A 15,324-nucleotide genomic window follows, 5' to 3' on the forward strand; every position below is an offset into this window, starting at 1 on the left:
ACACTTGCGAGTGGGGATATATCTAGTTCAATTTTATATAAAAGTGTCAGAAACTATTGAACAATTGTATTTACACGTATCGTGAATGTAGATCTGATTTAATAATCAAAGATAAGAATAAAGTTGTAAAAAATAAGATATAAAAATATGTACAAAATATTGCATTTATATACATGTTTACAAAAAGACATAGTCAATATCCCATACTCCCTGTGAACTAGGATACTAGTAAACATACACATATTGTAGTTTGTTTTGTTGTTTGTTTTGTTTTGTTTTTGTTTTTTGGTTTTTTTTTTACTATACATCGTATTCTAGCTGTCTCTGATAATAATATACATGTATACGGATTTGCTAATAATAAAACGTTGCAAGACATACAGGTATCTGCAAAATTATACTAAGACTTTTTCGCAATTAAAATTAATTTTTTTCTATTGACAGCTAGGCACGTCCCAATTTTCAAAGTGTGTGTGTGGGGGGGGGGGGGGGGGGGGGGGGGGGGGGGGGGGGGGGGGGGGGGGGCGGGGGGGGTTTACCCATAAAACTTGACAAAAACAAAATCCCTCTTTAAAAACTTGAATTTTCTAGACCCCAGGTGTGAAATGGGGATTGGAGTGAGGAGCAGTGTCCTTTTTTTCAATACATATCGTAACTTCCTCAGAGAAAGTTAAGGGTGCTCTTATCTTTTTTGTGGAAATTCTGTGTACATGTACATGCGAACTGCGTGCCCCCCCCCCCCCCATCCTCACCCCTTTTGTCACATATACCTATACTACATAATTAGCATTTCCAAGAACATTGATACCCTAACCCATCCTGATCCACCCCCCCCCCCCCCCAATCCGCTATGTTTTATATTTTGTTATCCTCTTGCGGGGTTTCGTTGCATTAAATGACTGCAAACTAACTCTCTCTCTCTCTCTCTCTCTCTCTCTCTCTCTCTCTCTCTCTCTCTCTCTCTCTCTCTCTTGTTATATTAAAATTCAAAGCAGATTTTTTGAAAATCAACAATGCCTGCATGCATTAAATATATGAGATGGTTTGTTGGGGTTTATAGTTTTGTTTTTTATTCAAACGGTTAAGGTATTTATTTATTTATTAATCTATTTATTTATTTATTTTTATTATTTCTTTTTTTAATTTATTTTTTTTTGGGGGGGGGGGGGTTGTCTTTTGGTGTTTTTTAAAGATACATGTAATTTTTTCGCATTGAGATCATGTAGATCTTACTTGTTTATATATGAACAAATGTCAACATCTAATCATCTAAACCTGACACTTGCACTTAATGTTTATACAGCCCTGTACTATTTAATATATCAATAGGGGGTTTTTGCGGACAGACCTAAATTCCGATACACGAACACGAAAACTAATTCATTTTGTAATAAACGATGTTATCAATGAATTTAACACGCACAAAATCTTACCGTAAACATAGACTGTCCAGTAACGTTAGAATGTTGAGTCGGGTCGTTCGCTCGGGCGCAATGTTATCAGTTTTAAAGGATTTTGGGGGGATTTCCTTGCATTTGAGCGACCTCAACATTATATTTGACCTTCACCTGATATCGAATGATACAATTTTCTTAATGTATATGTATCATTCTATTTTATTTACTTACATGCGTTATGCATATAACAATAATATGATAGTTAATGGAAACAAAAAAAAAAATATACAATTGATACAGCTAGGATACTGCAATCAATGTAATTGTTTGTAACTCTAAAGCCTACAACCCTTTCATTGCAAAAAAAGTATTTATACAAGATTAATTTTTAATAAAAATATTTTTTTTATCCAGTTTTTTTTTTCTTTTTCCCAACTGATTACTAATTTGCATTAGTTTAAGTCATGAGGTTTGTCTTTTCTAAAAATAATTCCTATAAATATTAGCATCTCAAATCCAACAAGTTCTTCCTATTTTCTTCGAAAAAAAAACATTCAATAGTTTGTTGGATTGTAACAATTTTTAATTGTACTGTGAATACTTATAAAGGGGGTCATAAGTTTAGTGACGTCACTATATAACGTGTGTTTTTCATCAGAAATTTGCATGGTCATCCACATGTATACTTGACCCCAATAAACCTCGGATGATCACCCCAGTAAAGACAGTTAGATATACATACAAGGGCTTTAAATAACGCATTTTAGGTAGGCTAAGTCGGTGGAGATAATTTGATATTCACAAATTAATTAACAGTGACAACAATCTTAATTCCCATATGAACTCATTTCTCTAAAATAAATATCCTGAAAAGGGTGCATCTGTGACCGTTGAAGAAACGTGAGGTTTTATTCCTGCAAATAGATCAGTTTAAATTTGTAGTTCTAACGACGTCAAAATCAAGTTCAAAAAGGTGTACACTATGTAAATAGTGCCTGTTTGGGAGGGTAACAGTTGAAATTGACACCCCGAGGAAACCATTGTCAACCGACGCGAAGCGGAGGTTGACAATGGTTTTCGAGGGGTGTCAATTTCAACTGTTATCCTCCCAAACAGGCACTATTTATTTTATTATACTGAATGTCTTAATTTTAAAGAAAACTTTAAGACTGCTTTTATATAGGAATGACGTGAATTCTATGGCGAACCATACGCGCATGATTTACGCGCATGTAACAATTCGTTGCGTTACCCGTTGCCAAGTGTGTTGCTAACGCCGAGGGTAATAGAACGGATTATCAACTGCGCCTTAACCAATCAGAATTGACTAAATAACATGAAAGTATAATAAAAATCTATAGTGCCCTTGCACGGAGAGTAAAATTAACCGTTCGAAATTCTACACTTACCAAATTTACAACGCATTCATTTTAACGTTGCTTCAGTACAAGTCATCTTTTATATAGAATAAGAAACCAAAATAATAATTTCTGATCGTTTAATTTTTTTATATTGGCAAGGTTGTTGTGTCCTTGAACTCTTATATACATGTAGAAATCCCACATTGTGAATATTTTCAAATAAACGCTCAAGAAATAATATTAAATGCAAAGATATTTTGTTTGTATTGAGAACAAACGCGTAAACGAAAAGAAAAAAAAAACATAAGATCAACAATATTGCAATAGATTTGCGCAGCAACACAGTTTGGTTTGAGCTGAGCAACTAACAATACACCAACCTTGTAATTTACATCGGTCTATTATCCATTAGTACATCATCTTAACTTGTGATATATAGCAAATATTTTGAGTGGTCGCAAAGAAACATGCTTACCAATTACATAAACGTCCAAGTTTAAATGGAAATCTGCTGTAAAATAAATCGATGAAGCAAATAATTTTTTTTTATGATTTAAAATGATTCGTTGCCATAAATGTACAAATAAATTCCATATTGGTGCGTCTTTAGAGTTTTTGTTCTTTATTTCTTTGCTAATTAATAAATTTAAATGCAAAATGAAAAATCTATCTGCTTTACCAATAGAATTGGTAGGTTTCACTTGGTACATTCGAGTACTTTAATTTTTCAAATGACCGATCGCTAATAATGAAAAAAAACAACATCGCATTTTTGTACATCATCCGAAAGTTTCAAACTGTTTAAATCGACTAAATTATTTTGCATTTTTATGATCCTGCAGTTGGTCATCGCATGCATCCCTTGACCAAGCTTACGAGGCAATAGCTACTGTAAAGGCTAGTGCCTACCATTAGGGCATTGAAGCAATCACGAACTCCGATTTGTGAGTCGACGTCGTAAGCCCTTGCCTATATCTAATTTACCAAATTCCTCTCCAAAATTTCGTTGCTGGTCCGTTTTATTAAAACTTTAATGTCTTGTACAGCGAACAAAGTTCAGCGTAACAAGCTCTAATCGGTGCGTCTATTTAAATAGTTTAGTTTGAAAAGAACCTGTGTTAGTTTTGATTTTGTGTTCCTTGAAGGTAGTGGGATTTTATCATTGATGGAAATCCTACTTTTAGCCGTAGGGGTAACCCTGGGTATGTATGATACTTGTAACCAATAGGACTGTGGATCAACGTTAATTGACGGAACTTTTTAAAATTGTAGTAAACAATTATCGCCACATCCATTTATTTTCGCCTTTTTCGCCATCGGGCAAGTTAAAAAATTGAAAAAATATCTTTAAAATACGACGTTAATAAGACATAATAAATATTTCTGACTAGGTCTGGGTAAATCCAAGACTGAGTGAAATCATTTGTAAATGTAAAAGGGCGAAAAATGCACAGGGCGAAAATAACCTTGAAATGCTAGCATACAAGATACATGAATCTTGCGTATTTTTTCACGATCAAAGTTTTGAAAATGCTGTACCCAATTTACTTCCTTCAATTTTAGATTTAATTTTGTGAAAATAACACATTTCATGCCAAACGTCTGACTACAGTATCTTGTTACAAATTATACCCAGATTGAATAAATATTATATATCCATTGCAAAAATCCGACTAAGTTGATCATGCGATTCTATTCTTTATATAACCAATACCAATACTGATACTGTATATTCCTAATTAAACGCGAGGCGTTTATTTTCGCGTAAAATCGCGAGAAGCACCCTTCGCGGATTTTAAAATCTCGCCATTATTTTCTGAGATTTGAGAACTATAAGAAATAAATAGCAAAGTTCCACGTTCGCGATTTGATACAAACCAGTGGGGTCGCGGAATTAAGTACTCGCGTAATATAAGGAATTTACAGTATCAATACCTTGATCTGTAATTTTGCAAAAGAGAAGAAATTCAGAAATTAAATTCAGAAATTTCTTGGCATACAGAAATTTAACTTTTAAGCGAACGAATATTATGGATATTAAAAGATAACGTACATCAATTACATTTAACATATGTGTGTTGTGTTTGTATAAAGTATCGCAATTCTGTACAAAGGAAAGAAGTGAGAGGGATAGATTGAATACAGATTGGATAACTTGGACCCCTGTGAATTACTCGCACTATTTATGCTAGATTTAGTCAATATTGATTGTAAGTTACTTTTATATTGCAATGACAACCTACCTTTACATATTAACAAATTTTAAAGCATTTTTGCTTCTGTGCAAATGTTTAATGACGAATCTTTGAGATCCAAATGATTTGTCAATGTTTATATCAACATTATGATATATTTTCTTTTGTTCTAAATTTACATGCATGACATTTATTGTTATATTCAAGAAAAAGAACTAGTAAGTTGTTAGAACTTGTTTCTAATCCTTTTGAGTAATCAATAAAATATGTTCAAAACAAAACTCGTACTAGAGTGCTCTCTCTCTCTCTCTCTCTCTCTCTCTCTCAAAAATGTGTTCTAATATGTAATTTGTTTTTCTCTTAGTAAGCGTTCATTATGTATGCAATGATGATACAATTGTTTCATTGCACTGTTAAGCATATTTTGTATCTTTGAAAATTTGCAATGTATGAAGAGCAATAATTATTGGCACATCAATATGTTTGTATCATTAAAAAATCGAGAAAAAAAATGTGTTGCAATTCATCGGATACTCAATCTTCTTCAATTTCAAACTAACGTTATAAAAAAAATCTTTCAGTGATAGCCCAGGACCCTTGTCTACCCGCCTACCACAAATTGATCAGTGAGCCCCACAGGAGCATCCAGTTCCAACCGGAACCAACGGATAAACTCCAATGTGACAACGGATTACCATCCGGATGGTACGTGTTCGACAATAATGACGAGATGCCGACGTCATGCGTGACCCAGTTTCACTGTGGGACCCACTACCCACTGTGGATGCAAGGCGCAAACCCCTCCAAGGCCGATGGTATTGTTCGGAGAAAGGCGTGTTCCAATATCCATGGCAGCGCAAGCCAAACTTGCTGCGACTTTTCACTAGACATTCAGGTGAAGAACTGTGGCACTTTTTACGTCTATTACCTTCAAACTGTTCCGGGGTGTGCCATGGCCTACTGCGCAGGTAGGTATATTTCTGTAAATAAGTATCTTTTATAAAACAGTATTCTCTCGAACTTGACTCTGTTTAATGTATCATATTTACATTTTCCAGTGTCTTTGTGATCTCACTACGAATCAAATATTTGTAACGTATTGTCGAATATTTTTCATTAATGACGAAAACGACGTACATGTACTGTGGTTTCATTAATATTCATTGAATACCAATTTTCGTGGATTTCGTTGTGAAGTTGATCAACCAAATTTAATGTTCATTGAAGTGCAATATCTTTTGACATTTTGTATTGATAGGGTCATTGGTCATGAATTTACGTAATATCCTTAAAGCTGTGATTTTCACTTTATCCATGAAAACTGATACCCTTGAAAATTAATAAAACCACAGTATGTACTGTGTGTGTGTCGTTATTGAGGTTTGCATCGTCAAACTAAATGAAAATAACGTTAAAATGTCAATAATTACACTTTTAATTGAACTTCTGGTAAAAATAATATGATATAACTGAGAGGAAGTCATCCTTTGAATATCATTTAATGATCAAATACGGTCAGGCACGATCAAATCCATCATAAACCCATCGGGCTTGATTTTATCACCATCGACCGAATTTGATCACCTCACAATACTCAAAGAATGATTCTTTATTCTTTAAATGGTTTCTTTGTTTTACAGGAAACAAAAAAGTTTGCAACGTAGGAGGTCAAATAGCTGTAGGTGGAAATTGTCCTGGTATGATTTTTTTTACTTTTGTTACCAATACTTTATAACTAATTCATATATCGATCAATCAGTAAGGACTTTTTAAAATGGAATTCTTCATTATTAGACCTCTACCCAAAGTTGACAAGTATGCCGGTTTTGCAAAAGCCAGAGGTTACTCCAACCAAGGAAGTTCGATTTCCGTGTAGAATCGACTACCCTATTGGCCAACCCGATGTTGCATTCACTGTCACGTGGACAGTGGATGGCCATGAACTTCTCGATCCAACAACAAAGACCCCTGTAAAAACGGTCTTGGTTGGGGACTCCAGAATTGCGTATTTAGACGCCATGAAGCTTAAATATAACCTTGGGAAAGAGGTAAAATTTAATTTTGACGATAAAATTTAATACTCTTTATTCTTATATTTATATAAATATATAATCTCTGTAAAACCTTCAGTTAATTAATTACTTTTTTTCTACACCAGCTTAAGTGCAATGTATCCTCATACCATCCATCAAAAGGTCCAGGCATTAGCAGTGACACTCTAAGCAGTAATGGTTACTGGTGTGGAATTAAGGTATAATGATTTTGTACAACTGTTGTTGTTTTTGTTGTTTTTGTTGTATCGTTTCCTTAATATGAAACTGTTGTATCATTATTTTATCAATGTTGCATTACTACAAATATTATTGGCACAAGCGTCTGGTTCCAGGTATCACTGTTGTAGTTTTTGTTGTATCGTTGCCTTGATATGAAACTGTTGTATTACTGTTGTATCAATGTTGTATATATCGTTGCGTTACTACGAAAATTATTGGCACAAGCGTGTGGTTCCAGGTATCACAAGACAGAATAAACGTGGATGAAGGAGGCCCGGAGAAGACGGTGAAAGTCGAGTCCACCATACCCATTCCTTGTACTAGTATTTTTCAAGACAGCTGTAAATTGACTGTGGTCCTAAAAGGGCTTAGACATCCGACGGGTAAGACCATATAATGTCGATTCTTTCATAAAAGATTATAAATATCTTTTTTTCTCTCTTACTTAAATTGTATATTTGTCTTTTTAAAGTTATACCTATGTTGATCAAGATACTGTAACAGTTGATAATGGAATACTAGTATTCTTTTTTGGTAAAATCCCAGATTCGAAAAAAGTACAAAAACGGATAGTGCGTAATACTTTAATACAAAAGATCTAGAGCATACAATTCTTTGAATACTGAAGTCAAAATTTAAAGCCGCTAAATTATCTTCATGGACTGCAAAGTAAAATAAGAAGGAAGTGAAGATGGATATGAAAAATCATGTTGTCTTCAAATTTCAATTTCTAAATAAAATGATAAAGTGATAAAATTTTTTTGGAATTATATCTTCAAATTCACTCGTATGAAAACAGCAACAGTTACTGTAGAATGGTTTCAGCAAAATTTGGGGTTTTTTTTAATTACAAATGAACAAATACATTAAAGTTACACCATACAGTAAGCATAACTGTTTTAGTGATCTTCGTTGACGTGTCTTTTTTTTATAAAGATGCCGTTATGTCCGGTTGTCACCTTGACCTGAAATTGGACAACGTAACCGGTATGTATTCAACCTATCTGAAGATCAAAGCAACAAGGGATTTTATCAAAGACAACAACCAAGTACATCAACTAGGATTTCAACCTTTGCCCGGTTTTCCACACGCCATGTGGGAGAATTACACAATGACACCAATAACAGTGCGTAGATACTATTATATGTACATTAATATGATAAATATCAAAATGCAAAATGAACAGAGAGAGAGAGAGAGAGAGAGAGAGAGAGAGAGAGAGAGAGAGAGAGAGAGAGAGAGAATCGAATGGAATTTTCCATTCGTTAGTTCCTGTGTTTTCAATCTTTTTTCTTATTTCTCTTACACTATAAGAAGCATATTTACCTTGAGAAATACCTTGATTTGAATTTTTATTACGGTTTAGTCTTTCGAGATTTGTTATTGATAACTTTAAATAGCAGTCTTCCCCTCCATTTGTAGTTTTCATTTTTGGTACTTGTAATTCTTATTTAAATGATTTGCAGCATGGTTCATTTTGGTTTAATTTAGTTAAATAGGCCAAAGAGATCAATACACTGTGTCACGGAAAGCTTCATAGAAATTTTACATTTTCATACCTTAGATTGGAACAACGGATAAAGAACACGGCAGTTGTAATCCATGGGGAGACCCTCACTTCAGAGGCTTCGATTTAAAAAAGTAAGTATTGTACTCTAAGTACCACCATACTTTTGTAGTAGAAAATTAGCAATTAGCATATGCAGTGTACTACGAAAATATATGGCTGGACCAGGAATAGAACCCCAGACTCCTGCAAATCGTTTTAGTTACCTGAAGGAGCTCTGGCGCTGAGCTACACAGGCTAGCATTAATGATCCATAAGGCCCCAACTATAATTGCACTTTATAACGGTAAGATATAGAACATACTGTAATAAGAAGATTCTTTCTGAAGCTTAAAACCAAAATTGAATCAACATAGGGCCATACATATCAACAAAGGCCTACATGTATCAATACCAGTCATGTTACTGAACAATTAAAAAAAAAGGCTTAATAACGCTAAAATAGCGTAATAACACATGAAAAAGGGGCGTTAGAACGCCTGTTTAAAAAAGTAGTTGAAATGTAATAAAAAATTAAGTAAAAGTATTTGCATAACATAAGTTGCAGAATTAATCAAAATTGTAAAAATTTGTTATCAGTTGGTTCTGATCTAGTAGGGGCTTATTGTGATGTACTGCAAAGAATAAATGTGATAAAAGAGAAATGCAATATTAAAACATAGGTACATTAAAACATTTCAACTTGCAAGAAAAGGAACTTGGTGACTCAAGATTGCTGGATTGGTTAGTATAGTGAACACCTAGGTCTTTTGGACATGGCAACCAAACAGTGTAATCTAATGGATATATCCCTGTATTTAAAGATGTACGTCATTTAAATTTAAACGATTATTTGACTCATATTACGTGTTTCAAATGCCAATAGCACTCTATTGTTAAGTTATACGTGCATTAACATAATTTCCGGTTTGTGATAACATAACGTTGTAAGTTGTTTTAATTAAATAGGGTTGGGGAAATTCTTTCGAAGTCTTTTTCTGTCGATAAGGCTTTGGTATTAAAGCATGTTCAGTGTCATTTTTTGGTTTTTTTTATTCTATCCTGTCTTTGCATGAATGTGAGAGTGAATGAATGTGTGTAAGCGAATGAGTGTGTATATGTTTGTCTTTGTCTCTTCATGTTCTGTTCATTGATTAATAAAATGTGAAAAAAGTTATACGCGTGCATTAGTATCTAGCATTTACAAAGTTAATCACTTAATCCTTTACACAACTTATAAATATATATCTAACATATCTTAACAATACATGCATACCTTGGTATGGGTCAGTATTGTTTGTCCCTTATCTGAGAACGTTTTTATATAACGTTTTATGGTAAAGATGGTAAAGACCTAGTAAGTTGTCAGAACTTGTGTCCAAACTATTTGTATATGTATCTTATATATATGTATACAATAAAATAGGTTCAAATCAACGTTTTATTTACATGTGAAACTGTGTTTTGCATCCTTAGTTTGAGAAACTAACTGATGATTTGGGAATTTTTTTCGAAGTAATCACATATCAGGGAGGAAAACATTTTAGCAGACGACCTGTTTTAATGATAATTGGGAGTGCAAAAACAGAAAATAGTCTATCATTAAATCAAATTTCAATATGTTCTTCAAATGTAACATCGACCTGTTTGCAACAAGAAAGCAAAAAAAAATTGGCTTTCGTGCAGTCTACAATGACATGTCATTATCATGTGATGTATATTTATCAAGATGATATTCATTTGATATTATTACATTTTCACAGAAATTACAACGTCTACGAAATAGGAGATTTTACTCTTTACAAGTCTCAAAACCAAAAGAGACCATTTGAGGTATCTTCAGTATACTAGTATATTATATTAATTTTGAAATTTTTCCTTGTCCTTTTGCTTATCTTAAAATCAAATACTTAATGTTTAAGTGAATATATTTTGAAAGGTTCAAGTACGTACGTGGCCATGTGGAAGCCTTCACCCGTGTATCTGTGCAGTCATTGCACGGGAAGGAAATGACGTAGTGGAGGTTGACCAGTGCGAAAAAAGAGCTGGCGTTGTAGAGGCTCCTTCAGTTTCGTTTCCAACAGGGCATCCTCTGGAGGGAACTACTGTTAGCCGGGATAACAAAACTGGGAAAATATTTAGCGTGTGTAACAATCTTGAATTTTTGCTGGAATGATACATTACAAGAAATTTATGTTCTTAATCGTCACATCTAATTATTTTATTACGGTCATGAAAAGTTTAGGTACGGCTAGTATATTGTACACATTTTGATATATCTGAACTAAGCTCTTAGTCTTATTTGGAAATATCTCCAGATTAACTTTCCATCTGGAACTCGAATTCAAGTAAAGACCGGAATATCAAAGGGACGCCATGGAAAAGAGCACCTTCCATACATGAATGTGGATGTCCAAGCCCCACCCGATGACCATAACGCAGCAGAGGGACTGTGTGGAAACTGGAATGGGGCAGAGGTGGATGCTCTCAGGGGCGGGGATGGCCACCTTTACACTCCGACCACCGTGACCGAATTCACCAAGAGTTGGCAGTATGTTTTTTTTTCTCCCAATCAATTCAAAGAAATAAAGGTTTCTTGCAATTTTTCATTTACTTTGTTTTTACAGCTTTGGTTTAATCAGATAATTTAATCACTGGGTTGTTAAACTATTTTTGACACAGACTTCCATCGGGCACTAGTATGTTTTACCAACTGCCGAAGTATGAACAACATTTAGCGCCAAAATTCGAGTATTGTTCGTGTAACCAGGGTCCAGTTGAGTGCACAAAAGCTGGAAACGGCGCCCTTAATCCGAGCAAAGTAAGTAAATGTGCTGTTTTTCTGTTCTTGCATGTGTAGACTAACAAGTGGTTTTACCTCATAACCTGAAATGTTTTAACAAAGAGACGTGATTAGTTTATTTTTTTAATGACTCTGTTAAACCAAAAATTCAAAGAAAGAAATTGTTAGCTTATTGATTATTTGTATTACCAGCAATCAGACGGCACTCCTATAAGTGACAAGAATAAGCCACACAGAAGATCTGCTCGATCCTACTCCGACCATTACCCTGATCAACATCTCTCCTTCGACCCAAAGATGATCGCAAGTATGCTACGGATATATCCATCATAAGAATAAGAAAGATATATAGATTAGAAGTTTGACATTTTCTAGCTTCTCCTTTTGTTCGTTCTTATTGTTTTTTGATTTTTCTTTGGATTGGTTAATAAAATGAGTTATTGGTTATAGAATAAGAACCATAAAAATAAGAAATTTTGATTAAGAATTACATGTTCATATATTTGAAAACAGGAAGGCTTAAAAGAAACGTGGGTGCTACCTTCCCAACTCCAAGTGGAATTACAGAAAGTCGGGCAAGGGACTACTGCAGACATACGTTCATGTCGGCATCTCTTTACAGCAAATGTCAACATTCCAACATACTGGCTGAGATCATTGATGGGTGTGTCGAAGATATCAAGGTAAAAAACAGGATGAATATTGTTGCATCTTTCATTCTGCGATTGGCTATAGGTTAAATAATCTTTTTAGCGTTTCAAAGTAAATGTATTATTTTGAACAATACTGACAGGTTATCATAGTTTTTCTGTGTCTCTTTTATTTTAGTACTCAGATTCAGTCGACGCGTTCAAACTGTCTGCTATGAATGCATATGACAGTATATGTTATAATGAGTTGGCTCAGGACCCTAAGAACATTCACTATGTCAACGGTGTACCTGTGGTGAGCTCCTCGGTATCCGGTTGTCCAAACCAGTGCTCTCTAACCGGAAATTGCGTCAGCGGCGTATGTCATTGTCACCATGGATACACCTCTGGAGATTGTTCCGTTCAAATTGGAGTTGCACCCAAGATATATCGTTTAAGAGGGTGAGCAAATGTCTGAGTAGCTAGTCCTTAAACCGTGAAACAGTTCACTTCAGTTCTTGATCTCGCTCTTACCAGTTGATAATAAACGTGTTGATGTTAATGTAATTTCTTGAACCATATACATATAGCCTACGGTATTTCATATCCATTTTTGGCAATTTCAAGCTAATATTTTCTATATAATGTTTTTTTTTATTCTTTCATTATTTTAAACTGCATCGAATCTTCCTTTTAGAGACGGTCTCTGTGACATCAGAACTAGGCCGTGCAGACAAGCTAACGTCATCGTTGACAACATCGTAGAATCGGACACTCTATCTTGTAGAATCACGCCAGTTGATGTATGAATGAACATTTCTACAGTTTCTTTCATCTTTGTCATCTCGAATTAAAGTACACAAAAGATCGGTTCATTAAACCAGTATTTTATATAATTTAATTTTTCTATTATCAAAATTAGCTGTCAAATGGCCAACCAGTAGAGTCAGGGCCAGCGGTAAAAACTAAAGGGGAATTTCTTAGCTTTTTAGAGGTGCAATGCCCAATTCCCGAAAGCAATGTAATGAAAGGTAAATAAGTAGAAAAGACACATATTATATATTTTCCAAGATAACCAATACTGAGTTTTTCTTTTAAAAAGTGTTAGATTTTGAAAACACTTTTTTTTCTTAGGTCTAAGTGCCAAGGGTTTTAAAATCTCTATAACATCAGATGGTCAACTTTACAGCCAGGAGGCGTTGTTCATTGTGGCTGATGGATACTGTACCAAGTGTACGGCTGCCGGAGTCTGTACTCACAATGTTAGTCAACTTATCTAAATTGTTAGAAATATAATTAGCATGTGTAATACCACTTTAAAATTTAACAGTCAATAAAAGAAATTGCTTTTGATTAATTAAAAAGGTTAAAAACTAAATTTTATTGAAACTTTTGAAGAAAAGTTTATTTTCTCTTTAAATTTTGTTGATTTTAATTCAGAAGTCAGATTTCTTAGAATTGAGAGTTTTATGTGATTATCTTTTAAAAGCCCGATAGCTGTTTCATTGACGGCATGTGTTACCGGAATGGCGACCAGGACAGCAAAGGTCAGGTGTGCGATCCTTCTGTCTCCACTGTTGATTGGACGTACAGCAAGACCGTGCAAGGTAAGATTTGCAATAAACATCTTTATCCCATCTATTAAAATTTGTTTACTTGCTCTGGTTTTTGACAAATTAGACGTGGCTGAAGCATCAGTTTGGGCGAAAAAATGTCAGAGAATTTTATTTACGTAATACGTTTTATTTATTCATCTATTTATTTTCATATATGTTAATGTGTAACAAGGTATCTGTGATAATTTACCACCTTCCTGTATAAAATCAGAAATGATTGGACATGTGCAAGTTTACAAAATTGTGTCGAAAAAGGCTAAGTATCATTATACAAAACAATTCCTCATGATCAACATCATTCTTTTAGAGTTAAAGGCCTTCACCAATAAAAAAAAATACTCTCATTTGTTTGATTTTGCAGAGATAGACCATTACACCGCAACTTTCACGGGATGTCGATGTCCGTACAACACTAATCTCTTCGACTGCGCATGTTGTCAAAATGGCGGATGTCAGTGCGGGGAGATTCAGGCCAATCAATGTACAAATTGTAACAACAAGGCGCTGTGTGGCTCTAATCCGGGTCTCTTCCCACCGCCAACTCAGTAGTCGCGCGATCACTAAAACAGTACAATAATTAGGAAAAAGTTCCAGATAACTGCTCATTAGAAGAATAAAAAATGAAAATTTACCCGTCCCATTTTATTTTCTTATGAATATTTGAATAAATTAGTCAATTATTATTTGTTTCTTTTTTCATATTGATTCTTTCAAGAATAAGGGAGGAATGAAGAATATATACATCTTGATACTAAATTGAGCTATTTATAACAAGATGTGTGTGGATCCAGAATGTAAAATAAAAATAAGTATACCGTCCAATTTAGTACATGTATATGTATATATGTAAATTATCTTCAAATACAAGACTATCAAGACTAAGACGCACCGATCCCAACAAAATACATTAACATGTTTTTGAACCCGGTCGGATATTTATGTACTTAAAAATTACCAGAAACTGGAAAACACAGTGTGCTATATTCTGTCACAAGATATTTAAGCAGCACAATTGGAAGATATTTAATGAAAATAAACCTACATGTACAGTACTGATCAGACCAAGCCAAACACCAGGGTAAACCCTAACCTAAACCACGGGTTTACATGTACTTTCGGGGGTTACTTGCGGTTAACTCTGAGATTACTTTTTGCTATTGGGGTCCTCTTTTAACATTGAAATGTGAAGCAGACCCGTCTATCATCTAATTATTGCCTGTAATTTCCACCCCTTGTGTATTCCAAATACATATGTAGCGTCTGCCTGAGGGATCTACATGTATTTCTGATTGGGATTTACTCTCTGGATTTAATTTAACTTTTGGTTTACTCTGGGTCTGCTCTAGTAAACCTAGAGTAAACCCAAAGTAAACCCAGGGTTTACTCTGGCTTAACTTTCTGTTAGGTTGTGTCTGATCGATTCTGTACCTGTGAAAGAAATGCAATTGAAATTGACGAAAGGGAAAATATCCAAGATAATTTCATTCACAAACTATCATTTTT

At 34.3% G+C, this 15,324-nt stretch overlaps 1 protein-coding gene across 1 annotated transcript; it reads left to right on the top strand.

Annotated features, from left to right (window-relative positions):
- The first annotated feature begins 3,822 nt into the window (after positions 1 to 3,822).
- On the top strand, positions 3,823 to 14,504 carry LOC128192039 (von Willebrand factor D and EGF domain-containing protein-like). The gene is made up of 20 exons (XM_052864441.1): positions 3,823 to 3,960; positions 5,535 to 5,921; positions 6,594 to 6,650; positions 6,748 to 7,001; positions 7,112 to 7,204; positions 7,465 to 7,609; positions 8,163 to 8,353; positions 8,792 to 8,868; positions 10,537 to 10,606; positions 10,713 to 10,916; positions 11,092 to 11,324; positions 11,456 to 11,594; positions 11,769 to 11,883; positions 12,090 to 12,259; positions 12,405 to 12,667; positions 12,903 to 13,008; positions 13,128 to 13,236; positions 13,340 to 13,467; positions 13,695 to 13,812; positions 14,183 to 14,504. The coding sequence occupies exons 1-20, from the start codon at positions 3,924 to 3,926 to the stop codon at positions 14,368 to 14,370; spliced, it is 3,084 nt and encodes a 1,027-aa protein (XP_052720401.1). The 5' UTR covers positions 3,823 to 3,923; the 3' UTR covers positions 14,371 to 14,504.
- The last annotated feature ends 820 nt before the right edge of the window (positions 14,505 to 15,324 follow it).

Source organism: Crassostrea angulata, chromosome 7 (genome assembly GCF_025612915.1).
Source record: "Crassostrea angulata isolate pt1a10 chromosome 7, ASM2561291v2, whole genome shotgun sequence".
Classification (NCBI taxonomy): Eukaryota; Metazoa; Mollusca; class Bivalvia; order Ostreida; family Ostreidae; genus Magallana; species Magallana angulata.

What these genes read in the sequence shown, in the direction of transcription:
- LOC128192039 (XM_052864441.1), top strand. Translation starts at nt 3,924, where the DNA reads ATGGAAATCCTACTTTTAGCCGTAGGGGTAACCCTGG. An exon ending in AGCCGTAGGGGTAACCCTGG is followed by an intron (nt 3,961 to 5,534) that starts GTATGTATGATA and finishes AAAATCTTTCAG; the next exon opens with TGATAGCCCAGGACCCTTGT. An exon ending in CGACCCAAAGATGATCGCAA is followed by an intron (nt 11,884 to 12,089) that starts GTATGCTACGGA and finishes ATTTGAAAACAG; the next exon opens with GAAGGCTTAAAAGAAACGTG.